This window comes from Betta splendens, chromosome 19 (assembly GCF_900634795.4).
Source record: "Betta splendens chromosome 19, fBetSpl5.4, whole genome shotgun sequence".
NCBI classification, from domain to species: Eukaryota; Metazoa; Chordata; class Actinopteri; order Anabantiformes; family Osphronemidae; genus Betta; species Betta splendens.
Window position 1 is genome coordinate 468,592 of NC_040898.2, and position 27,102 is coordinate 495,693.

Here is a 27,102-nt window from a genome sequence, read left to right on the forward strand (position 1 = left end):
TTTTTAAACAAACAGTTTTATTGTAGTACAGCTGACAGAAAACACCTGTTGGACACCCAGTTAGAAACAAACAACAATAGAAACTTAATTTACAGGCATTCTGTAGAACGTCAGTGGTTTAGTATCCTGTCTCAGCAGGGGGCAGGGTCGGGGTACGAACAGCTACTAGTCGTCTAGTCTTGGCCTGGCCAGACACTATTTTCATCAACATAAGACTTACATTTTTACATTTTAAGCATCTTTTATGTTTAACACATAACATTCTGTTTTCCACATGTATTCACATATTGCAAAAGGAAACTGTTTTCACGGCTTTTCATCTTAAACTGAATTAAAGGTCTTGTTTGGGAAACGCCTTTCTTTTCTTGGTACTTTTTCAGACACAATATGGCGGCTATAGCTTGGCACCTTCAGGCCTCATGCCAGGTGCTGCTTGTGCTGATGGGGATTGGAGCATCTGGGGACGGTAAAGTGACACAGAGACAAGCAAAGTTGCACAAAGAAACAAATGGCAGGTTCGATGAAGAAATCGTACATCTGAGCAGTGCCACGTGAGGATTATCACACGTATGCACACACAAGGAACAGAATGTCTAGAATAACCCAGTAGAATAGTCAGTTTTAGCCAAGAGACCCTGGACCTAATCAAAACCACAGAAAGAGACTGTCCTCTGTAAAACCCCAATCATGACCTGGGTGTGACGTACAGTAGGAAACTGTATGAGAATGCTGCAAAATCACAAAGTATCAAAACCAGGTAAATTGTTTTCACTCTCTTTGGTGTGTGTGTAGAATCTGTGAGGCCTTTGTTTAGTCCAGTTTGTATCATGCAGGTCAGTTTCTGTCTTGTCATCATAATAACAACCAGGATGCAAGGACACAAGGATGAATGGGAAGAGCAGAGCTGAGGCTCATGTGTAACAAACAGCAGGGCTCTGGGAGGAGGCTTTGGTTGCTCCTGGGTGGAGGCGGGAGTCATGGTGGTTTATGGGGAGTCCAGAAAGAGTGGTAGCAGTGTTGGTAGTGGCCTATGACCGTTTCCTCCTTCCTTCGAGGTTTCTGAAGTTTGAAGGCCTGATCTTCATGTCAGCAAACTCAATCGAGTGCTCGTGGCCTTTCCAGTGGAACCAGTTCACTCCCTGAAGAAGTGGACCAAATATTATGTATTGCTTTGTAAAATTTTTGCTCATGCCGACAACAATGCAGTGAGGTAGAGTCAGCTTAGATATGAGCCACACACACAGAACATACAGTTAGCATTGTTTGCTTTGCCCCTGGTCAGAGGCTACAGTAGTTAGAGATGCTCTGTCCTCCAGCCACAATCACGCTGCAGCATTTTCTGCCACCAGGTGGTGCAAAGTGTCTGTGTGGATGCTCGAAGTTCATTATAGGTGGCACATAAACAGTCACATGTTCACTTTAGAATCTATTTTAACATACAAGTTGCCACAAGTTGTGGTCATAAAAACCTACGATCCTTTCTACTTTTGGATGAGGCAGGTTGTAATTAAACATCAGGTACAAAGCTTCTTAAAGCAAAGATGCAAATACCAAACTAATCATCATTCAAGTGCCAACAAAGAATTCACTTGTATATTGTTACCTTGCTGTGGCTGTTGTCTCCGTATCGGCCCATGAGGTTGACACGGTGGCAGTTCTTGTACCAGAAGGCTCCCTTATAGGACAGAGCGCAGTTGGTGACAGCAATGTCGTTGTCGTGGTCATAGGTGGAGAATGGACGACCATGATGGTAGGTCATGGAGTCGCCTACAAAGACGAAGCCGACAGTTAGTGGGTGGCTAGCAAAGGGCTGGCAGGCTGGACAGTTTAATGTTCTGGTCGTTTCAGAAATCAGAAAATGTTAAAAAGACTCAGGCAAAAGCTACATAAACCTGTGTTATATGTTAAATAAAGCAGTCCAAACAAGTGTATACAACTGTATAGGGAACGAAGCAGAGAAAGCACGGCCTCAGGGCCTTACCTGCCGTTCCACTGTAGCCGCCCACGTGGACTTTGTAGCGGGTTCGAGGTTCTGACACAGAAAACTTGTCGTACTGAGCATAGGCAGTTTCTCCCTTGTCTCTCAAGTCAACCCGAAGTTCGTACTGACCCCCAGCTGTGATCTTATGCAGGTTGGACAGGCCTGAGTCATAGAGAAGTTCAGATGTTAGCAGGAGTTAGTGGGCTCAGGTATGGCTGTTACTGGATGGACGTGTTCTCACCCAGCCAGAATTCATCATTAATGTCGCCAAAACCTGCCGTGTAATTCTTCCAGTTTCGGAAAAACTCCAGTTTACCATTTTGGCGTCGAAGGAAAACCTACCAGCGACAGAAACAGCAGGGGATGGATAATGCAATGTAGAACATGACAGCAGCGAGAGCAGATGTCATCTGTCATAAACTCACAATCCATCCGCCTCCATCGGTGCTCATGTCACAGTAAACCTGCAGAGGTTGGCTCTCGTCTCCTCCCAGATACACCGTGTGAATGCCGGACGAGGTGTCACCATTTAGCAAGGCCTGGGAGCAGTCTTTAGGGAACCTGTACAGAACTCCAGCTATACACACACACACGCACGCATGCGCACACGCACACGCACATGCACACACGCACGCACACGCAGGCACACACGCACATTTGCGCACACGCACACACACATGCACACACACACGCACACACACACACACATGCACGCGCGCGCACACACACACACACACACAGTCGTGTCTGTCATCAACATGGGGACTTCCCATTGACATAATGCCTCTCTAGCCCCTCACCTTAACCCTAACATCACAACTAAAGGCAGACGTCTAATCTTTGCTCTAATCTGAACACAGCCCTAAAATCACACCTTGACCCTCAAAAAAGCTTTCGGACCAGTGGGGACCTGCCAAGTGTCCCCACGTTGTTGCAGTGTCCTCACCTTGATAGCAAAATCATGGTTTATGGTCCCCACGTCGAAGGAAAAACACACAGACACACATTTTGTTGTATTGCCCAGTTACAGCTTGGTTCCTGCGTCATGGAGCCTATTCCATCATGGTTTACAACTACGACGCTACTCACTGGTGGTGAACACTGTGGTGATCACTCTGCTCCTCTTGGGACCAGCGATGGCCTGTAGCTTGACTGAGTACTCTGTGGAGGCGCTGAGCTGAGCCATGTTGTACGATCCAGCGGTGGGACTCAGGACCACTTCCTAAAGCACCAAACACAGCATTCAACACCATCCACACCAGCCAAGCCAGAACCAGTCCCTGTGGTCTCTGCTCACCCTGATGGTGCCATCTGCAGACTCGAAACTGAGAATGTAGCCGGTGATGTCGGCGCGAGGCGGCTTCCAGCTGAGCAGCGCGTTCTCTGTCTGGATGTTATTGGCAGCCAGGTCCTGAGGGGCGTCCACGTCTAAACCAGAGGTTTTGTTAAACATGATGTAATGTATTCTGTGCCTTGTGTCGGCCTGGAGGGAGCTCACCTGTGGTGAACTCAGTCGTGGTTGCAGCGCTCTTGGCCAGGTCCCTCACAGCGTACACCTTGACAGTGTAGTGTGTAGCTGGCATCAGAGAACTCATCTCAAACTCCACCACATTTCCTGACACGCGCTCCATCACTGGAGACACTGGAAGCACAGGCAGACAAGGTTTCAGGTCAGGGTATTCCAGCTTTCGCCTAAAGCTGAACGCTGAAGGAGAAGGGGCCAGCAGCAGGGTCGTCCGGAGGTGGGAACCCGCTGCCACAGGTTCCTGTGGTTCTTACCTGAGTCTGCAGTGTAGGTGATGACATATCCATCCACGGTGGCAATAGCTGGCTGCCAGAGTAGCAGGGCCTCCGTGTCAGTGATGTTGACTGCAGTGAGCCCCCGGGGTTTATCCAGAGCTGACACACACACACAGACACACACCCTTAAGGACCAGGTCAACATGCCTTCACTAAACGCCCTACAGCTTTGCTTTACACCCTTTGTATCTCCTGGTACACTAGGCAGCTGCTAAAAGTTTTGTGAGTCAGCTTCCAGACCGCCAGAGGGCACTCTGGCTCACGTGGCATTAAGGCCCTCTTGGCTGGTTCTTTGTTTTTTCATTTCCTGTCGTGTCATGTCCTGTTATTAGGTTAATAAGGGTCACCTGTTTTAGTAAGTATTTAAGTTTCTGGTTTGGGTACAGTCTTTGTTGGTTTGTTATTCCTATCCCTTGTCTATAGGTGTTACATGGAGGTTGTTGTTTGACGTCGTTTCTGTCTTGTGGTCCAGTCCTGTCCCTGATCAAGGTTTGTCTAGTCTTTGTGTTGTCTTTGTGTTTAATGCATTGCATGTTACATGTCGTTGTGTCATCGTGCTCTCTGTCCAGTTTTGTGAGTTAGTTCGGGGTATGTTAGGTTTTGTTGCTAGCTTGTTCTGTGTTCTTAGTAGGGTCATTTAGTTTCCTGTTCAGTAGTGATCTTTTGTTACTCAGTGAGTGGTATGTGTTAGTTTGCATTCAAATTTTTGCCCTAGCCTGCATACGCAGTGACCTTAGTTTGAATTATCCTTTCTGTATGTTTTATTATTAAACCATTTGTCGTCAGTCCTGTCTGTGGGTCGTTGCATTTGGGTCTTCTCTCCCAGTTCAGTTTGATGGCCATTGTAGCCTGTTTCCCACTCGTGAGTGTGTTTTAGAATACCGTTCAGTCCAGTTTGACCCTCGGTTGCAACAGTAGTATACTGTTCCGAGTCTAGTTTGACCCGTTGCGTGTAACAAAAAGGGGTTCAGTGCAGCTATTAGTGCTACTGATTTCAAATGAACGCATCAGTTTGTTCATGGTCAGTACAGTTAATCAGCTGAACTGAGCTGTGACCAGCGTAGTAAAAAGTGTCTCTCTTTTTGCTCCATCACCTACAATGGGTAAGAACCTCATGACCGTGGACACAGTAAAACATGTTCAGTCATCAGGCCATGAACCAAGTCTTCTCTGTTCATTTAGACGAATCCTCTCACGAGTAGCTGAGCTCTATACCTGCGTGTTTTCCTTCTTTGTGCTTCTAAATTTCCTTTGTAATAGGATCCTGTTCACGTTTAGATGCTGGGGGTGAGAACTGCACCTGTGGTGACGCTGTCTGACCCAGGCTCACTCTCCCGCTGACCCTTGGCCGCGAGCACGGTGACCTCGTAGGTGACGCCGGGCGTCAGGTTGGGCAGCACCGTCTGAGACTCGGAACCGTCCACTGTCAGTGTTTTAGCGTTTCCTGGCGTCAAACCAACACAAACATAGCAAACTTTTACTCGATTGAATATGTGTCAAATCAACTTGCATCAAACACGTTTTAAGAAAGGTTAATAATTAGTTAATTACTAAACCAAATAAAACATCTAACGCTGTAAGTTTTTATTTCAATGGACACCAACACCTGTTAGCGCGATGATCAGCTTTAAATATCCACTAGGGGGCAGAAGCAGTCAGTCAGTTAAACAAACAGCAGCTAACAGGGCAGTGACACTTTTCATTAATAACGTTGATTTACTAAATCTTATATTCATGCTGAACGCTAAACCAAAGATCTCTGACCTCCATGAGCAGGCACGTAAGTCACTTTGTAGCTGTCCACTCTGGCTCTGGGAACCACCCAGTGAACGGTGGCCGACGTGTCGGTGACATCAGAGAAGCGAATGCCCTTGGGTGCGCCCAGGTCTGGTCCCAACGAGATAGAAGAGACACAAAACAAGGGTTTCAGTGGTGAAGCGGCGGCGTCTACAGTCTAGCATGTGGAGGAGAGCAAGGAACAGGCTGGGCTTTAAATGGAAGCCATGTTGTGTATGCATGTTGTAGCCAGGTCAGACCCACAACAGACAGGCGTGAGAGGGAGACAAAGGGGCTCGAGGAGGCCTGTGCCCACAGAGGAGCACTTCCCAGCTTACAGCCAGACACAAGATCTTGCATGACAAACCTGAAGAGATTAACTTGCTCCCATTTCACCCAAACACAAAAGTGATACATGCGGCACGCAGCACAAAAGTAAAGCTTTACCCCCGAGGGAGGACAGGCGACACGGGGACAGACATCCATTCTATGGCACACAGACAACCCCCTCCCCTCCTCCTAGGCCCCCTACCCCACCCATTATTACCCATGGGGCCGAGCAGGAGAGACACACAACACAGAAGCAACGTAAAAGGCTGAGGAAGTCTTATGAATGGAGTTGGTGGATAAGAGCTGTTTGTTCTGACAAAAGTAGAATTCTACATCATGAGTAGAGTTGCCACATATCATCATATCAGACCAAACAAAACCCAGTTTAAGCCTTGTAATAGCAGGTCTAGGACCAGCTCCAGTCACCAGGAGAACAGGAGCCTGTACGCATCCAGGTCTGACTGGACCCAGTGTCGGGCTTGTTGTGTTGCTGATGGAAGCACTGATAGGTAGGTCCAAGTTCTGGTCATCCCAATAGACAGTAACGGCTTCAGACACAAAGCACACAGAGCCACACCTGATTAGACAGTAAACCACAGTAACAAGCGAAACAACCAACACCATGAAGTTACTAGGTTAGTAGACGAATGACAGCGTCACCATAAAAACAGATGTTAGAATTAAAGAGTTTGTTACAAGACAAACCGACACCAACTAACTGCTGAGAACCGTTTTCTGATCTGATCTGTACCTGTTCTCACCCTCTCCGTTAACGACTTGGAGTGTCTTCCTAAAATAAGCCCAAAGATTTGGATTTTATACTCGGTGTCCTCTGCGAGACCCCTGACGACTGCACTCCGCTCCTCTCCCGCCAACACCAGCTCTCTGGGCGGGCCCGGCTGGCCCGGTTGGCCCAGTTGGCCCGGCCCGCCTTCCGGTTGGCCCAGACCGCCCGGCCCGCCTTCCGGCTGGCTGGTCATTATGACAAAGGTGTCGAAGGTGTCCTCCTCAGCCACCCAGGCCAGCCTAAAGCTGTGGGAGGTGACGTCAGAGACGAGCAGAGCCTGCACCTCCGCCTCCACCTCTGAGGGACAGAGGAAAGTCAGTTCTTAGGTAAAACGTGACGTGGCGTAAAAGTGCTTTGACGAGATCATGGTGAAAGTCAATAGAGAGAGTGACAGGAGGTGAAGATATGAAAAACACTACAAACGACTTGACTCAAAGTTGTGACCTCAAGCAGAAACTAGACATGCCAAGACTTTACGTAATGTTGTAACAATGTGCAAATGTGAAATTTAATAATAATGAATCAAACCATGCCCCTGTGTTAATGACCTTTCAACGTTTTGTAGCTGGGAAAAACTTTTGCTAGGTTAATTATGAACAAAAAATGAATTCTGGCCACAAGAATGCACTGCTGCACCAGGACAAAGGCTAATTACGCTAAAACCTGCCTGTTCAAGTTCATGTGACTTTTATGATTGTAAACAAAGTGCAAACGCTAAGTGATACGAACAATATACCTTTATGTCTTTGAAGGCTGGTAATATTTTTGTATTTGTGCTTTTATGTCACCAACATTAGTGATGCTGTTGGTGGAGATTCTCACCGATGCTGTTGACTAGCTAGCAAGTAAGAAAAGTCCATCTTTAAGGTGCTTTCGCGCTTAGAGCTTAGATCACAAACTCAGGAACAACAATTTCTTCAAACTACAGTGCTTTCAATCTTTGTATTTTTATATATACATCTATTCAATGTATTTTCAGACGGGCTGAATAGGCTCAGCTGTTCTGGAAACATGCCCTAGTGTTGTGATCAAGTAAAACGCTTTGTCCACCAACAGCTCCTAGCTTTAGAACGTGTTCACATCAGTGGAGGAGCACGTGGTGCTGTACCAGCTAGTAGTTACGCTGTCATTAGCCGCAGCTAATAACGGTCATAGGCATTTATAGGCAAAGGGAGACGGGTGTTCAGGACAAAGCACTTTTCCTCCAGAGGATGATCTCTTCGCTACTAATTAGCAGGAGAAACTTCCGGACACATGGATCACACAGACGCAGATATAAGTGGACTCGGGAAAGCGTCAATAACCCCGGTTCCACTGCTCATTAAAACACTACACCAAATGTGAGGGTCTCAGGGGCACTTGAACTCGCCTTAAACCCCTTTTCATTGTGAGGGAAAGCACATGAAGTATTTGTTGTGAGAAGAAGCAGTGGAAGTGGGAAGCGGAGCAGACAAATCCCAGGGAGTTGTCACTCTTCATTAGCTGGTCAGTGGAGGAGGGAGGGCTGCATCCATCAGCTAACATGTGCTAGCTTGCTACTGGTTTTACACCCACACCCCACCTCCCCCACCCAGGACCTGAGGGAGCACAATCCCTGCTCACAAAGGGGGCCTGTTGTTGGAGGAGGTACACATCGGCGCCAGCTAGCCCGCTGAAAGGGGTCTGAGCAGAACCCCAGAGCTGGTTCCAATCCTGCCCGATAACTTCACAAGAGGGACTTGTGCTGATATGAATCACAACAGAATCAAGCTTGTTCTGGATCCCATTCACATCTTTTGTTCAAAGTTGTCTAACTTCCCATTCAGCCGAGGCCGACGACATGCACCGTGCAACATGAGCAAATTAGTCAACACTTCACAAGTTGGAATGTTTTATGGATTAAGCAATGCTAATGAAAAATGTTAAGATGGTTATCCATTAGCATGCAGACAATGGGCTGTGTTGAGCGCATGCCATATTCTGCGTGGCCCCAGAAGCCCCTGGCACCCCGGCACCAGAGCCCGGGGGCAATGGCAGCATGTGAATGATTTGGGGGAAGTGGGGATGCATACAGAAGAGAGGCCTCACACAAAGTGACAAAAGCGCCTCAGGGTTTTCTTTTTCCTTGTCACTTCTCCCATCTTTCTTCTACTTGACTGATTCTCATCAGTGAAATGCTGAGCGATAATACTGCAATAGATGTTGACAAAAAGTCATTTAAACCGTCCCAATTGGTTAGTTTTGACTTTTTGTTATAAAATATTTGTTGTGCTGGACTTTGCTTGGCTTTAATAATAGGCATTATTCCCCGACCCACATTAGTCACGTAGTGAGACTCACAGCATGGTGAAGACTGATAATGACTGTGATCGGTGCACAGTGGAGCACCTGTTTGGCCTCCGTTAAACAGCACCCTGACCTGTTTTTATGTCTTTCTGCCACTTTACATGACAGACCAGGTGCAGTTTGAGTCCGGACAGGCAGACTGATGAAGGCAGATCAAACGCATATTTGGATAGTGGAGGTTAAATGGCTCATGTGTCATTACACATGATGGAAATGATTTGGACTGTACTCAATGTCTGAATGAAAAGTAGAATCTGTTTACCAAGAATAACACTGTTTCCTGCCCGATGGATGGAACAGAGCTACTGTATATCCCATCAAGAAGTTCCCACACACGTCATGGTCTTGTTGAGGTATAAAACAAGGTTCTGGCTCAGTTCAAGGCTTTGTTTCCTGCTACAAGGGTCTGAGTTATAGTAACAGTGTTTTCCAAACTTGGAAAAGTCAGCAGCACTAATACAAGCCTGGCTGTGTAAAAAAACCCACCAACCTAATTCACCTGTTTAGTTAACAGCCACCCCACAATTCTAAGGGTTAATCCCACACATGAGCAGAAGGAGCAAAAGGAGGAAAGCAGTCAAGAGCGGGGCCCCAGCGTTGGCAGCACAGATACCTGTGATGGTTTCTGCAAAGACGGGCTCTAAGACGACCCCCCTGTACACAGCATATAGACTGGCCCTGTACCAGGTGGACGGGGAGAGGCCAGAGATGACGAAGCTGCGGACGTCGGCGGGCGCCGTGTGGTTTTGCCACTCACTGCCCGTCTCTGCATCCGTAACCTCGATGAGAAAGGCCTCGAACACCTCGTCCTCAGCGGACCAGGACAGGAGGAAGCTGTCCCATGACACGTCGCTGACAGTGATGTTGGTCACCACAGGTTTCTCCTCCTCTGGGTAATGAAAAACATATCAGCTTGAGACACGCATGCTGCCTGAACAAAGAAGGTTAGACCTTTGTCCAAGGAAAACAAACCTGACTGGAAGTGTCCATGGGTCCATGCACACATACAGAACAGTCTATCCGAACCTTTCTTGTTCACAGCATATAGAATACCAGCAATGGATGAGCCCTCCCTGACAGCATCAATTGCATAAGAAAGGTGCTGACATTGATGAGCTCTCATTCGTATTTCAAACATTTGATTTTCCAGCCAAGAGAGAAGAGAAAAGGCCTGTGCTCCGTCTGGAGTGCAAATATTGGCTCATTTCCACCACAAAAGCCAGAGAGAACATAAAATACTGCCTATAGCTGCGGCTTCTATATTACCATATAAGAGGAAGGCTGAGGGCTAGACAGCGGCAGGCAGACATGCTAATGCAGCTTGTGTGCATTAATGGCTGTAAATGCACCATTAACGTTTGAAGGTCGGTACAGCAGGACTTCAATCATGCAGCGCCACATGCAGCAGCCTGTAATTGGTGTGTGCAAGCATTAGACAGCGATGGAGATAGGTAAACATCAAGACTACCATTATCACTGTCTCAGGATGCAGCAGAGTGAAGAGGCAGCAGGAGCTGATGAGACTATCGGCTGATTTCTAACACTGCGTGTTGGTTGTAGCAACAGCTGCAACCTTTCTCTCAACCAGGATCTCTGTGAGCTGTGGTGACGCTAACGTGGTTCAGAAACTCAGACGCACTGAGTAGAATCTCTGTAGAATCCTGCTCTGTAGAAGGCAGATTTACTAAGAAACCATCACTCAGCGTGAAAAGCACGAGTAGATAGATGAACACAGGTAGGATGTGGAAAGCTGCTGCCTGACGTGGCCCACTTGTGTAAAGGGACGCTTTTAAAGATATGAATCATTCTGAAGCGCTTACTCTTGTGTTTGCAGCCATTTCATTCATTTGTTCATTATGCAACTCGTAACTCGTGTTCAGTCCTGTGCAGCGCTGCAGGGAATCAGCTGACACTCTGTGTGACTTGTATTCATCTTCCAATTGGTTCTTTGTATGCTAGAGGTGCCTGTAGGTTTATCACACAGACTGAACTATTACTGTATCTGCTGTTTGTACACCAATGGGAAGACAATGAAATCATCCTACTAATATGGGACCTAGATGCTGGCTGTCTTGTGTGAGTGTAACTACACCCAGCAGGCAGCAGGTTCTGGTCTGTTTTGGTCATTTCTATTGAGTATTCATTCACGTCCTATACATATCTTGGCCTCTAGCAGGTATTGGTTTGCATTGACTCAGCAGGTCACTTACACAAGCTCTGAATCAAACCCTTGGATTCCTTATGATAGTCAGACCTGAGTCGACAGCAGCCTCCCTCCTTTTCTCGTTTCACCTCCTTCACCGTCCTCTCTGCTTTTAGTCCCTCCTGTAAATCTAGAGCGATCTGTGTCTGTGCCACATGTCTGAGGACAACAAAGCTGCATATCAGCTACGAAGGATTAGAGGTTGCTGATTCTGGAGACAATGTTTTAACAGGAGTCTCAGCATGAGGTCTTTTTTGTGTCAGACCCACAGTTCATCGTGGTCAAACTTCACAAAAACCAGAGGGGAGAGGGGATCACGCCAACAATTATCACATGAATGAACAGCCCCAGCCACACACACACACACACACACACACACACACACACACACACACACACACACACACACACACACACACACACACACACACACACACTGAAGCTGATATCGAGCAGCTTTTTCTGGGCACTCGTTGCATAACCGATTGTTTTACTTGGAGGGAATCTGACCACAGCATTAAAAACATGCCACAGTCACCTCATTTGTCCTTTGTTTTGGTTTGGAACGTAGGAAAATACTCCCATATGCTATAAATGAGCCCAGGAGGACAGACAGTAGGGAGAGAGCAACTAACAATGGATTCAATTCATTGCCTCCGTCTCAGTCAGGATTTGGTGAAAGAAAATACAGTAACGTATGTGAAATAGTCCAAAGCCATGCACAAGACAGGATCCTCCTGGATCCTAAGGAGTTGAAGGTGCACAGGAACAAACTGAGCAACATGTCTTTAAATGATGGACCAAGTGAAACAACACACAACAACTCAGCATCATGTTGAAAGGAGGGCGGCGGAGTCTGATCAGAACAGCCGTGGCTCAACAGGATTCAATCACCAATGTTTCTGGTAATAACGCAGCTCTAACAGACAAACTGCAGCCTTTCTTACCACAGACTAGAAGAAACCACCAGATGCACATTCAACAGTTCTCACTGATGTCCTTCAGTAACTCAAAGCAGCTGCATTGAAAAGCTTCCAAAGCAAGGTCTTAGCATCAGAGTTAGTAACAGCATGTGGGCAAAGTCAGGGGTAAGTCAGAGAATTAGGTTGAAATTTTTCTATATTAGTAAAGCGCTGACAGAAACCTTTAACTCTCAGAAGCCAATGTCTTCATACAGGAATAAGACTGAACACAGACCTTTCCATGAATTCCTTCTCTGTCCCCAATGATCAGCTCCTCTGTACATGTAGTGCATGTTGGTTCAACACTGACCTGTGGCTGCAGACACTGAGGCTGGGGCGCTGGTCCTGCGGCCCCTCTCCGCTGTGATGTTGATGCGGTACAGCATGCCAGGTGTCAGGCCCTTCAGGGTGTAAGACTCAGAGCTGCTGGGCAGCAGCTCCTCAGCCCTGTGGCCGTCAGCCGAGACGTAGACCAGCCTGAAGGAGTCCAGCTTGGCCAGGGGACGCCTCCACCCCACCGTCATGGTGGTCTCAGCCACTTCTGAGACTGTCAGGTCCTTGGGCCGATCCAGAGCTGAGCAGAGGAGTAGAAAACTTAAAGAGGGTCAGCGCTGAATCCAGGTGGGTGAAGGTCACACAGAGCTTGACTTCCATCATCAAAACCTAATCATTTCAACCTGGAGTCCAAATAAACATTTATAGAGAAATGCTTTCAGAGCGACTGTGACCTTTGACCTTTGAACCTGATGTATTTATTTCTGAATTCTGTGAAGCGTCTCACCAGTCACAGCGTTGGTGGTTGTAGGCAGACTCTCCCGCTCCTCTTTCACGGCCGTGACACCCATCCCGTACTCTGTACCCGGCTTCAGGCCTGCGGACGATTCAAACATTCAGACATAAAAAGCAGCATCATGTTGCATTTGTATAAATCCACTGAGGTGTCACTAAATGAATGATGGGACGCTCCACCGTGCAGCAGCCAGCTGTTTCAAACCCAACTCTCATATGGCCTGAGTGCACAATAGATCGCAGCCTAATTGCATTTCATGGTGGGCCTGTGTTTGTTGTGGCCCATCCATGTTTTATTTGCAGTGACAGATCTATAGAAGCCCATAAACACTGTGCTATGATACGGCCACTTTTTACAATCAAGCCTTCCCTCGAACCGATCGCTTCTAATTCCTTTATTAACTTGCTCCGAGGTCATCACACAGGCTCTGCAGCATGAAATTACACCTAATGCCCAGGAAACTCCATCAATAAAACCACAAGCATGAAAGCAATTACAGATAATAAGTGCATGAAAGAAGTGCTGAGGTGTGTGTGGAGTGTGTGGGGGGTTGTCAGCTGAATGGACACATGCTTTGTTTCCATGGGATGGGCCTCCCAAGGACAAAGCAGTGGACCAGACAAAGACACCATTGGCCTGCTTCTGCGTGTTTCATGGCATCTAATCCTTCGATGCACAGACTAGAAACAAACAGGAAAAAACGTACATATCCACCTCCGAGCACAATTGCCGGCTTTATTTGTTTGAGCAAGATGAGACAAGCAGCCAAACCCTCCCTGGTGCTGCTGCTCTGAAGTAGCAGCCACTCTGGGCACCCAACACTGAGCATTTAAGCGTCAGCTGAGGTGAGTAAATACTGTACCCTGTGCTCCCACAGAGGCCTTTCAGCTGGGATTAACTGCTAATGGGCTGCAGGTTGATATGATGGCTGTGACTTACAGCCTATGGCCGATGACACGGTCCATGCACTTACACTGGCATCACTACTACAGACTACAGCAGGTCAGACACGTTTTCACTGAATCTGTAAAGCTGATGTTCTGTTGGTGCTGCCCAGTGCTCAGAGAGGGCTGCTACCTGTGATCTTGGCCTGGGTGAAGTCCTTGGGCCCTCGAGGGAACAGCAGCTCTCCGTGCTCTCCTCCAGACAGAGGTCCGTACTTGATGCGATACCTGTCCACCTGGGCGCGACTGTTCCTCCACTCGAGGGTGATGCTTTCATCACTCAGCTCCACCGTCTGCAGGTCTCTGGGGGCGTCCAGGTCTGACACAAACAAACACGTTTACATTATTTGAGCAGCAGCTTTACACTGGAGGTTGGCTGCACAGCAGCAGCAGGATGTCCTGCCTTGTGAATGCAGAGCCATGAGTAGAACATGTGATCCAGCCACCGCCAGCTGAGACACGTGTACAGATGCTTTTCTACTGACACACAGCTCTGGCCTGAATCACATTGGTACCTGTGAGGAAGGAGTCGTAGACGGGCACGCTGGTCCTCTCCCCCCGCCGTGCCGTCAGAGACACTTCGTACTGGGTGTCGGGGCTCAGGCCTCCCACGTGGTACTGGGTGTCGGTGGACGCCAGCTCCACCAGGCTGCGGTCGGCAGGGTGTGAGCTAGGCCCGTAGGAGATGCTGACCCCGTCCACTGCGGCCACGGGCTGGAACCAGGTCACCAGGGCTGTGGTGTCAGTGATGTCGCGGACGTTGACCTGACTGGGGGCGTCGATTCCTGGAGGGAGACGTTGCACAGTTCACGTTTCTGTGCATGGAGGAGCCACACACAGTGAAGCAGCAACACGTGAACACCTGCCCTCAGCTGCATCACGGGCAACTTCACGGTGAGCTGACCAGCTGCCGTCCAGGAGCAGCAGCTTCTGGAACCTTATGGTTCTCAGGTCAGATCTAAAGTCTGTTTGTGCTTTGCCTCCAACTCTTTACCACATGTCTAAGGACAAATGACAAGCTTTAAGTCACTTTTGTCTGTCCTTCAGACTCCACATGGAGCTGATGACACATCTCAGTCCCATTAAAAGACTGCATTATTGCTGACGCTGCAACTTTCTGCCTCTTAATGGCTTGTGACATTTTACCCTCATTAATCTCATTCTATCATTGTTTACAGAGCTCCCTGCGCCCAGTGGCCAACGCTGGGTCCCAAGCTGAGCTAATAGAGAATCCACAGGCTTCTGTACGTGTCCTCACTGACTGGATGCTCCCACACCCTGAAGGGAGGAGAGAGGACCCCGTTGATGGGGGACATTGGCAAGAATAATGCTGATACATGAAAATGCTAAAATGCTGCTTGTGTCAAATGTTCCAAGCATCTTTAATGCATGTTGAAGTGGAAATATTCCAGTGATGAACAGGAGCGTGTCCTCTGATGATGACATTTATTATTGTTGCTGTTGGTGAGTCAGTGGGTCTTTAAAACACACATTTCATCACATCTGACGAACGCGGGAGACTTTCCATGGAACCATGACACCTGAACCCGACTTCAACCTTTTGGACCTGACACAGCACAACAGACACAGACCTGATAATCTGATTGCAGAAGGATTCCTGCTGGGTCTGCAGCTTTCGAAGATCGAACGCCACATTGCACAGGTAAACTATGGAACGAAAGCCTCAGTGAACCACGTTCTGTGAAGATGGAGCTCCACAGTGTTCAGCATCTTCTCAAACACTCCTGAATTCTCTTGTGTCTGTCTGGTGGTGACTAGTGTGTGACTGCTGAGCTTTTCCCTCGAAACCTGAATCGATCCTGTGACAGATGTGTCTCAGTCTGTAAACAGTGATGGAGGCAGACTCTGCCCCTTTTCGTAGACGGACATGTGTGAATCTGTCTGAGCTGCTGTTCAGTCAGTCAATCACTGAAGCCGCATGATGGTTTGAACTCACTGGTGGTGACGCTCTTGGATGCAGGTGGTCCACGCTGCTTGTTCTTCACAACCTCCAGCTTGACCTCGTACTCCTGGCCGGGGCCCAGACCCGACTGCTCAAAGGTGGTCTCTGGACGGCCGAGGGAGTTAAGGATCTCATCGTCATCCTCTTTCTGCCAGAACCAAAACACCATATGTGAGCCACTACAAAGTAGTAGTCCTGGCATGAAGTGGGGAAAAAACAAGCAGGAGGCGCATAATGGCGCCCTGGGTGGCGTCCGGACCTCAGAGCTGACAAGGAGCTCTGTTTAACAGGCCCGGGTTCGACTAAATCCCACTAGCACTGTTTGTAAGAGGTTTCCATGAGCACTTAAAGAGGAATATGGGCATTAAACAAAGTAACATGTGCTGTGTTCTGTGGAGAGCTACTGAAGCTGTCAGCGCGTGCTAACAGCTTTAACTGCTGGCTCAGCCAAGCTCCTTTCCACAGGATACTGTGGCTGATTCCCATTTATGAACATTATGCAATTATGAGTTTAATGAAGGGACCCAATCGATTCTACCAGAGGGAAATGTGGATGCTGACAGACTGCAGGAGGGACCTGGGGCTGTTCCACAAACCCAGAGGCTCAGAACTCACCGTGTTTCTGAAGATGAGGTTCCAGCCATCGAAGGGGATGTCCAGTGGGTCCCACTGCACCTCCACCGACGTCTCTCGCACCGACTTGAACTTGAGCCCCTCAGGTTCAGGCAGGTCTGCCAAAAACAGAGCAAAGCTCTCACTATGTGTATTTCTACAGCACATTGTGTGAGTCGCCACACATTAGCACATACGTGTAGCCACTCTGGCGCTGACAGGAACGCTCCTTCTGATGCTGAGGACGGCGTAGACGCTGATCAGGTACTCGATGCCGGGTTCCAGCTCATGAATAGTGGCCACCTTCTGGTCTCCAGGCACGCGCATGTCCAGCTCCAGACCCCCTGCTGCCGTGGGCACGTAGGTGATCAGGTACTCGGTGACGTGCATCTCGTTCTCCCAGGACAGGTCCACGGTCTCCGGGCTCACCTCCACCACTGTCAGGTCCTTGGGAGGTGAGACTGTAAAGACACACGCCAGTCACTCGCCACGTCTATGAAAACCAAGACTAAAACCCATGCAGGCTGGTTCTCCCTTCCTACGGTTTATCTTAGAACAGAACTGGCTGCATCCTGACTACTCATCCCTTCAGTTCCAGGGCTAATTACTTTTTGAACTTTCTCTTTTATTTTATCTCCACATGTCTGGATCTCGTTTAAAAAACGAGCCCACCAAATCTGAGAATCCTGAAGTAAGACGCATCTTCCAGTGACCATGAAGCTCGTATTCTGTGAGCAGTGGCCCATTGAACCTCAGCTGTAAGTTACACTGTTTTATCAGTTTTGCAGATTCATTCTATGCAGAATTACTAAAGAAGCGTTCCCCTCCAGAGGTGGGGAAGCTTTGCTTTGCACAGAGCTCCTCATGAACGCATCATCAGGCTGCACCAACGCTGTCTTACCCTCAGAGCAGTCTTCTCGGATCCAGCCCACGTCACAGACGCACATGCCGTCCTCACAGCGGCCCTGGTTGTTGCAGTCTCCGGGGCAGGTCAGTGTGGAGCAGTCGGGCCCAGTGAAGCCCTCATAACACACACAGGCGCCGTCCACGCAGTAGCCTCTGTCCAGGCAGTTTTTGGGGCACGTCCTTTCGCTGCAGTCCTCCCCAGCGAAGCCCTTGTGGCAAACACACTGTCCGTTCAGGCAGTGTCCCCGGTCCAGGCAGTCGTTGGGACAAGTCAACTCCCCGCAGTCGTCGCCCGTGAAGCCGGTGAAACACACACACTTGCCGTCCACACACTCTCCGCGGCCCAGGCAGTCTTTGGGGCAGGTCTTCAGGCTGCAGTCCTCCCCGGCAAAGCCCTGGTCACAAACGCACTGGCCATTAACGCACTGGCCCCGGTCCTGGCAGCTGCCGGGGCAGGACAGCTCGCTGCAGTCTTCCCCTTGGTATCCGATGTCACACACACACTGTCCGTTGATGCACTGGCCCCTGTTGCTGCAGTTGTCAGGACACGACAGAGTGGAGCAGTCTTCTCCTTCGAACCCTGGGTCACAGATGCACTTCCCATTGAAGCAGTGGCCTCTTTCGTGGCAGTTTTGGGGACAGGTGAGTCTGGAGCAGTCGTCGCCATCGTAGCCAGCCTCACACACACACTTGCCGCTCACACACACCCCGTGGTTGGTACAGTCGCCAGGACACGTGATCTCACCGCAGTCGTCCCCAGAGAAGCCTTGGTCACAGTAGCAGGTTCCGTTGACGCAGCGCCCGCGGTCGTAGCAGTCGTTGGGGCAGATGAGCTCGGAGCAGTCGAAGCCCGTCCACGGCTCGTCGCAGACACACTCGTCCTCGGTGCAGCGGCCGCGGCCCAAGCAGTTGTTGAGGCAGTTGGTCTGCGAGCAGTCCTCGCCGACAAAGCCTTCCTCGCAGAGGCAGGAGCCTTCCACACAGTGGCCGTAGTCGCCGCAGTCCTGCAGGCAGAGCTCCACGCCGCAGTCGTCGCCCCCGAAGCCCTCGAAGCAGTCGCAGCGCCCGTCCACGCAGCGGCCCTGGTCCTGGCAGTCGCCCGGACACTCGGGCTCGGTGCAGTTCAGGCCCTTCCATCCCGGCTCACACACGCAGCTGCACGACTCACTGCTCCAGTTTCCATGACCACTGCAGTAGGGCCTGGTGGACACTTCAGCTGCAGCGAGACAGGACACACCAGAACATTTACTATCAATTGCTTCTGGCACCCTTTAAACAAACTGCTTACTGGTCTGACAAGAGGGGAAAGTCACCCAAGAAACAGGATCAGAAACTAAACTGATCATTATTAACAGTTATCAGTTCATTAGTCAACAAATACAGGTGTAGTGTGTGTAAACAGCTTCCAGCCATCATTTATAGTTTAGCAGCCTAGATCACAGACAGAGGCATAAAGAGCATCATCTCATAGCACACGCATAAAACCAACATGGTCACGAAGGGGAACGTATCGCATCTTTTGTACGAGCGGACCGACGAGCCGAGAGTTTGATAGAAAGCAGACGTGAAACCGTAGAGAACCACACTTGGCACACAGCAAAAGCTTTACTTTGGTGAGTTCAGGAAATCCCTGCAAACTGTCAATACGTTAAGTTCTTTAAAAGAAAACGTCTCACTGGGGATTGACTAAAAGCATCTCTGAAACCATCATTTAAAGCACTAGTTGTAGTCTGTGAGGCAAAGCAAGGCAAAAAGGCCCCTGGCCTGTTTCTGAGGCTTTTTGTAGAGGAATAAATGATTATGTCTCTGCATAGTAAATACGAAGCATTCTAAGTCCCTTCGCTCTTAAATACTACCCGAGGTCGCTTTGGTCGACCCCAGTGAAAATCTGTGAAGTTTTCCTTTAACTGTAAGCCTGCTCTTTGGGGCCTCAGATGGATATTGAATTGAATATTCCCTGGCAAACTACTGCTCATATGGAGAAGCCTTCAGGACTCATCGATCGCACTATGACTGCACCTGCAGAGTGAGCTCCACAGCAGCCGGCGCCGCTGCTGCACTGCTCCCTCAGACTGGAAAGCTCCGACTCCAGCAGCTCCAGCCGGTTCAGGATCTCCTTGATGTCCGGCAGCTGGTTGCTGCAGCCACAGGCCTGTTTGGGGATGCTGATGCGGTGGGTGAAAACGATCTGGTTGTCCCCGTCCACCGTGTGCTCCATGCGCTCCGCGTCCTGCACGCCCATGTGGCCGGCGCTGTGCTTGAGCTCGGCGTCGCCGGGTGAGTCCAGGTCCACGGAGCAGAGGGACGTGGACGGCACGTTGATGTTGTAGACGTGGTTGAACACCACCGGCTGCTCCGGCTGAGGCAGGGTCAGGTTCTGCTGGGCTTTTCTGGGCACCAGAGCCTCTCTGCGGTGGCGTATGACCTTCTTGACCAGGCCAGCTGTGCAGAGCTGAAGGAGAAGGGCCAAGGTCACACAACCCAAGAGGAGGTCCTTCGTCTGCATGATGAGACCCTGTGGGCTGTGGACAGAGGAGCAGCAGAGCAGCTGAGCAGCGTCTAGTTGGGTTTCAGGTCGATGGTTCGGTCTTGAGTCCTGACGACAGAACAGAGTAGATAAAGTCTTTGCTTTAGTCCCTTTATTACACACACACACACACACACACACACACACACACACACACACACACACACACACACACACACACACACACATACACACACACACACACACAGGGGCAGTAGTGTAATTACACTAAAACAGCAGTGACCCGGCCGTTGGCGCGTCCGTGTTGCTCCTCTGGGCTGCTGACAGATTAACACCTGTGCGCATCGTGTGCTCACACCACAAGCTGAACAGTCAGCGTTCCTGCTGCTCTCCTGACATGATTCTTATTGCTGTTACCTTGTGAGAGACATCGCTGCTGGAAAATGTGCCGAGGCAGCAGCAACGTCTGGTAAATCTGTTGCGTGGGTATTATTTATTTGAGAAAAGTGATTATTACAGCAGTTCCTTTCTCTGATGATCAGGTTTCCACATTTAATTACATGTACAGAGGCAATGAAAAGGTGACGTAAGACGCACAGATCTGGACCTGTCAAGGCTAAAACTAAAGGGAACGGAACCCAAATGGCTCGAGTGCCGGCCACAGATGCTGGTTTTCCTATTTCTATATTCTTCCTTCCCACTGTTTTTTTCTGCCACCTTTTTGTCAGAGTTGCTGAGATGGAGCCTTCCTCCATTACAACCAGTGTGGGCCCTGGCCACTCTAATGGTTAATAGCAGCTGTTAGTGGCCAAAATATAAATGTGTGGCCACGCACGTTCAGAAGCATGAACGCAGGCAAGTCTAGTTCAACTGTCTTCAACAGAGCTTCCTCACGCGGCGTTCAGGACCTGCGATGCTGACAGCAGCAGCGGGTTCATGCGTCCTGGCGTGTGATGTGGAAGCAGACACGAGCAGATAAGCTAAGCTTGAAGGGATCTTACAGCCTTAACCCTCAGCTCTCCTGATTAGACAGGCAGGGATGAGGAGCAGCCCCCCCCCCCCACACACACACACACCCGCTCAGATGTGCTAACTGACGCACCAATACAGTCACAGCAATGTGCCCAAGCATCACAAACTGGGATTAAATCACAAAATAGGCAGAACATTGCTTTGAGGTGCTGCTAAGGTTTTAGTCCTGGGTGGATGGTTAGCTTTCTTACTTTGAAAACTGGCTGCGCTCCACATGGAGCTTTGCGAGCAAAGCAGCCTTTGTCTGAAACTGGCAAAACTCAGCATGATTCACAAACAGAACGAGCAAAACGGTCAGAATCAGAGGATTTTGATATTTTGGATTTGTTGGTTGTGCATCTGTTGCTTCTGAACATGAAGTCAATAATTGCAGCCGTCACACCCTGTGACGTGATCCTGAGAAGCTCCGTGGTGCTGCCGGTCTGGACGCCCTCCGTGGGCTCCCTGTGGTCCTGGCACCACGTTAATGCAGCTGCTTGCTGGCAGCGTGGACACAGACTTGATACAATCTGACTACTGCTGCTTTGTTCTTCACTCACTGGGTTTTGAACCATAGTTAGCTTCACAAAGCTTGATGCCGGCCTTGTGCTCGAATGCATGGAGGATTTTACCAAGGGAAACCTGTTGGCTCACACACAGTTGGTGCAATTGATCTAAATTAGCCTGCTGTAAATGAAACCCTGTTTTATACCCCACACAGTGGAGAGATGAAAGTGCTCAAAGATGCAGTTGGGGGACATTTCAAAAGTAATTAGGCCTTGCACTGTCAAAACTGGAGTGAAGGGGTGAACTGAACGGCCAAAGCTGCGTTATTCTCTCCTCACAAAGGTTTAATCACTGCTCGACGTGAGCATCTAACAGGATGACCAGTAGGAATCTGCTCTTTGGATGATGCATTACATTTAATAGTGTGTTAGCCGCGCTAATGTGATGCAGAGTGAATGTATTTGTCTCATCCTAACGTTAGCGTCAAGCCAGAAAAGGTGTTCAAATGCAAACACATCGTGGCTGGAGGATGATTTTACCTTCCAGTCCGGAGCGATTGAACAGACTGGGCCTCGCAGCGGGACGTCTTGACAAACAAAATGACATGACACTAACACAAATCAGACCAGCAAACATCCAGATGTTTTTATCTGTGTCTGTGCTTTTTAACTGTTTAACTGTCAGTGAGGCAGGAGGTTCCCAGTCAGGGCTCGTCTGCCAGTAGCTAAAATGTGAGCATCTGTCTGGTAAGTCAACAACAAACACACTGAATAATGGAGCAACGTGCTCCACTTGGTGAGTAAATATTCAATTACAGCTACAACTGGAGTCTCAGGACTGTATGTTAAACACGTCTCATCGGATGCACCGGCTTTCTTTGCAATTTCTGAAGAATTTATCAAGCTTGCCTTGATTTTTAGGTCACGCCCGACAAAAACTCAGCTTGCCTTCTTTGGTGCCGGATCCAAAAATGGGTCGCTCGTATGAGACTGAATGAAAGCTTATTGTCTGGGGCTCTTTTCACCTTCAATGTCACATTGTACCAGAGGGAACCCAGACCAGGAAATGGACCTCAGTCACGGACACTGACTTCCGTGTCAAGAGTCATGAAAGAAATGATTCCTCCAAACAGCATGATATGTAAAAAGCACTAGGGTAGAAATCAGTTCCCAACAAGGTGAGAAACTCCTGAACCAGAGCCAGTGAGGACTGACTTGGACCCTGCTGCTGAGGGCAGAGCATCATGACAGGTGCTCGGCTAAAGACCGCACCATCACTGATGGAGCAACATCCACCAGACACAAGCTCCGTCCAGCGCGTGGAGACCCGGCTGAGTCCCTGACACTGAGACGTGGATAATTGGGCAGAGACAGGTCCGATCTCAGCCTGCTCCTCTGGGAGCAGATGTATATTTCAACAGGTTCAGCACAAGCTGACGTGACTCTCACAGTGAGTACAACCAGCTTCATGTTTCACGTGGCTGATCTAGAAGCTCCATCATAGCATACCTGAGTCATTTCACACCAGTGACTGTGAATCTTCATCCCAGTTTGAATGAATTACATTTGTCTTCATCATTTTCATTCAGGAAAGTCAAACAAGTGCTTGTGTAACCTGAAGATGTTACCCGATAAACCCACAGAGAATGAGCTGGTCTGCTGTTCTTTTAGTGTCCTCATAATGTCTCTCAGCTTGTTGTTGACCTTCAGTGCTTTAGTTCATTGTCTGCTACCCGCCGATGATTTAACTCGTAATGTCACACATGGTGTTGAACCAACAGGGCATCACTCCATGCTTCTTCCTCCTGTCTCACTGAGACAGTGACCTCCATCATGGGAGGAAATCTACATACAGTACAGAGGGAGTAGCTGCTCAAACACTGAACTGGCCCAGGGCTTGTTAGAGTTAGAGAAGTGGAAGTGAGGAAGCTGTGAAGCTGCCATAACTGGCCTCTGATGAGCCTGTTCCAAGGGCAGAGATTCCACAGTGTGATTCTGTGGCTTTAACAGAGAAGCTATGTCTGTGGACAGCTCAGGCACGGAACATGGATGAGGTGGCTTTAGCCAGGCAGCTCATGGAATGTGCACTAGTGTAGAGACACAAATCAATAAGAATAGAAAGGCTAAACTGACCCAGACATCATGAAGTCACAGAGTTCAGTTCAGGAACGGCAATTAATCCCCAAAGGAAATAAACTGATGAAGCAATGCAAAAGAACCAAAATTAGACAAAAACACCACAATCACCACAAACTGGCAACAATAATTGTTAATAGAGCATAGGCCATAAACATAGAGGTTGTGTTGTCTGTGTTACATGTGGACACATGCATCACTAACCAGCAGGGGATGAGCTACAGTAAATACGCTGGAGGACTAAACACTCTCTTTTAGTTGAACTTTGAAATCCATAAGTTCAGTCAATGATGGTGACACATAAAGCTGATAGAGGATAAACATGCGACTTAAAAAAATCTGCCAAAAAAAATCACATCTGGCTGAAAGCACTGAATTTAATTTTTAAGAAGAATTATTTGTGTTGCTGAACAGACTTGAGTAGGGAGGACAGACGAGAAGAGCTCACTGGCTCGGTGCTGTGACCCCTCTGGATCTGATGACACGGAGGGCGGGGAGCGGTGGGGGTGGGCATGTTCACAGCTGATAAGGCGGATGTGGAGGCTGCATGTGAGATACAAGCACTTATCTGGAGGAGGAGGGAGCTCTCTGCCAAAGCTCAGCCCCATCACACACGGCTGACGGCTCTGACTGATGCTGCCCCAATAAAGTGTATTTCTTCACCAAAACCAATTTCTGACTTTGACACCAAGAGAGCAGAGAAACAAATGGAAGCGAGCTCCATGAGTAGATCATGGAGCTTTTTAAACTGAGGCTTATCAGGCTGCTTTATGGCTCGGCAACGCTACGCGCCGCTGACCCACGGTTATTGGTCTGACTCTGTGACACAGAACCTGCTTTTCTCTGCAGACACCTGGAGTCACGTCGCACATGTAAAAGCAGGCGCGTGGCTGCAAGATATGGTCTGTCTGTACTCCCAACGACGCATCGACTCATTTGAGCTTCAGACATTCTCAGAGACACGGTACTGTGTGCGTTGGTCCTCTCATGTTTGTGCTGCAGAGGCCTGGACACATATTTTAATAGAATCCAAAACGCTGCGCAGGCAAAAAGCAGCAGTTTCCCGGGATTCACTCTGGAGGTTTACTGGCTGCTTCCATCAGACAGAATGGGAAGGATGTCTCTATAAATGGAAGGAAGCGTGTTGGCTGTGATGCCCAGACATCTGTTTGTCCTTGTCTGTGATGAAAGCCTGAAGCATGTTACGTGTTCGAACGGGGAGTGTTTTCCATTCAGCCACTTGTAAAAGCCTAATGACCCCGGTCCCCACGCTTGGCTCTTCCCCATTTTGAACCATTTTGCCCTAATTTAAATTGTCTGCCCCCCCAAAGGGCCCCAGTCTCGTTCCTGGAAGACTATAGCTCATGGCATATACAATGTGTGAGGTCACATCAGAGCAGAGTGTCTCCCATGTGTTCGTCCACTGGCTGCCCCATGATGGACTTCCTCTCCTTCGCTGCCACATTAGCATCCAAGGAGCATTAAAACCATCTGGGATGCTAAACACTGAATCTCTATTCTGGTAGCGACTGATGGGACTCACAGAGGATGGACTAGGGTGATGCACACATTCAGTGCTAACTGAGTAAAACATGCAGGTCACCTACACGTAGTTGTGTTTCACATGTCTTTCCTCCTGACATCTACTATGTTCTGGATCACACGTGTCCCAGGATAGCACAGGTTCAATAACACAAAGATGGTACCAGAAAAATCTTTCAATGGACACCAAAGAATTTAGAGGAGCAGAGACTCTACACCTCTTCTGAATCTTCCCCATGTGGGTCATTATTAATAGCCTGGATTATTGTTTGTGCTCAGTCACCAGTGGAGGAGTTAAGTGGGGTTAAAACAGTGACTTCTCAGTGGGCTTCAAGGGACTGGCAGCATTTGGAGCTAACAGCTGTCCAAACAAAGGCCTGTTTCCCACTCACCACTATCATGAAACATTAATGCCATGCCCAGAATCAGATGACATGCGCCTGGTGCACAGTAGGGAATGAGCAGAAGCCTGTGCTTGACATGTCCTTCAAGCATGAAGTTGTGCCCTTTGTGATGTGCACCACAACAACCTGGCAGCAGGCACTGCCCTGGTGTCCTGTGCTGTAGGTCTCACCTCACATCCACCATTCTCCCACTACTCTGTGATGTCAGGACTTCAGGGTGCATGTGTAGATCTGCAACCATGAGCCCAGCCTCGTAATGAATGTCATTAGCTTTCATTCAACATGTTTAATGTCTCACTAGCTTCAGTCAAGAGCTGCTGCGTGTGCGTGCATGCGTGTGTGTATGTGTGTGTGTGTGTGTGTGTGTGTGTGTGTGTGTGTGTGTGTGTGTGTGTGTGTGTGTGTGTGCGTGCGTGTGTGTGTGTGTGTGTGTGCGTGCGTGTGTGTGTGCGTGCGTGTGTGTGTGTGTGTGCGTGCGTGTGCGTATGTCTGTGTGTGTGTGTGTGTGTGTGTGTGTGTGTGTGTGTGTGTGTGTGTGTGTGTGTGTGTGTGTGTGCGTGTGTGTGTGTGTGCCAGCTTCACAACCTGCAGTGTGCATGCTGAAGCTCTGGCGGCAGAACCAACCAGCAGCATGTAGCACGGAGCATCTGTCTGTCTCCTGGGTTACTGCTGGCAGCCGTGAAGTGTACAACTGGACCTGCCCCCCCTGCTCTGCCATCACACCACAACTTAGCGTCAGCCTCAATACAAGCAGAATAATTCAGCAAATCATCACGGACCTCCCTCTCCTGAGACATTGCTTTTTTTCAACTGCTGCGCGAATAAATAAAAAACAGCCAGCGAGAGTAAAAACTTCCAGGAAACTGGCAGCCAGGTGCAGTAAAGGAACATCTTTGCTTGTAAAATACCAGAATGAATAACAGGAGTCGCTCCACATTCCTCTGGAGGTGAAAGCAGACAATTAACCATGGAACGAGTGTAATAGCCAGCTAGCAGGATGAGTCACTCACAGGCAACGTGGTCACCGGTTGCCTTTAGGTTGGTCTAGTGGAGGAGCTAGGGACCGGTGAGGCGGTTCATAGACAGTTGTCTGTCATACAGATATTGACATCATCAACAGTACAACTTGGATATTCTGGTGATGTAGAGGCGAGAGGGTGTAGCTGAAGTTGTGAAGTTGTCAGGCTTTGTCCTCAGTCATGCAGCCATGCAGGTGGGGAAGGTGACTTACCTCATGCACCGATGCTCAGAGCCGCGCGGTGAGAAGACAACGGAAGCAGGAGCCGTGTTGGAAAGCTTCACCAGGATCCCTGACAAATGTATAAGCAGTCTGCAGCTCTCAGAGGGCTGACAGCTCTGTCATCTTCCCTCTTTCTGCTCTCTGACTGTTTGTTCGAGTCTACCTAGAGAGCCGGCTGATGTGCAGCCAGTAAGGAGACACAGAGAGAGAGAGAGAGATCGGGGGACAGGTCGATCGAGAGAGAGAGAGAGAGATGGTGTGAGTGAGTGAGAAACCCCTTTCTCTTAAACAGTAGACCCTCTGCTGTCAGACTCCACTCCCACCTACTGCTCTCTTAAATGCCCCCCACCCATTCACCCTCTCCACAGCATTGTGGCTGAAAGCGAAGGAGCTGAA

The 27,102-nt window shown here is 49.0% G+C and overlaps 1 protein-coding gene across 4 annotated transcripts; it reads right to left on the reverse strand.

Annotated features, from left to right (window-relative positions):
• tncb (tenascin Cb) lies at positions 1 to 27,102 on the reverse strand. 4 transcript variants are annotated; one of them, XM_029134197.3, is made up of 23 exons: positions 26,698 to 27,102; positions 19,399 to 19,901; positions 17,375 to 18,595; positions 16,671 to 16,934; positions 16,477 to 16,592; positions 15,856 to 16,009; positions 14,414 to 14,683; positions 14,032 to 14,217; positions 12,946 to 13,035; positions 12,475 to 12,738; positions 9,613 to 9,888; positions 6,639 to 6,971; positions 5,546 to 5,668; positions 5,082 to 5,225; positions 3,761 to 3,880; positions 3,480 to 3,623; positions 3,279 to 3,409; positions 3,071 to 3,203; positions 2,407 to 2,558; positions 2,223 to 2,319; positions 1,982 to 2,143; positions 1,604 to 1,767; positions 1 to 1,139 (listed from the first exon to the last, which is right to left on the reverse strand). In XM_029134197.3, exons 1-23 carry the CDS (start codon positions 26,700 to 26,702, stop codon positions 1,029 to 1,031), a joined length of 5,163 nt encoding a protein of 1,720 aa, XP_028990030.1. In that variant the 5' UTR covers positions 26,703 to 27,102; the 3' UTR covers positions 1 to 1,028. The 4 variants fall into 4 exon arrangements, with proteins under 4 accessions (XP_028990030.1, XP_055360432.1, XP_028990027.1 ...); XM_055504457.1 differs by having other exon boundaries at positions 19,399 to 19,975; XM_029134194.3 differs by lacking the exon at positions 6,639 to 6,971 and having other exon boundaries at positions 26,698 to 27,100.

Coding starts and splice junctions, on each gene's coding strand:
- tncb (XM_029134197.3), bottom strand. Junction 12,739..12,945: donor AACCACCAACGCTGTGACTG/GTGAGACGCTTC, acceptor TCCTCTGCTCAG/CTCTGGATCGGCCCAAGGAC. Junction 2,144..2,222: donor TAATGATGAATTCTGGCTGG/GTGAGAACACGT, acceptor TCTATGACTCAG/GCCTGTCCAACCTGCATAAG.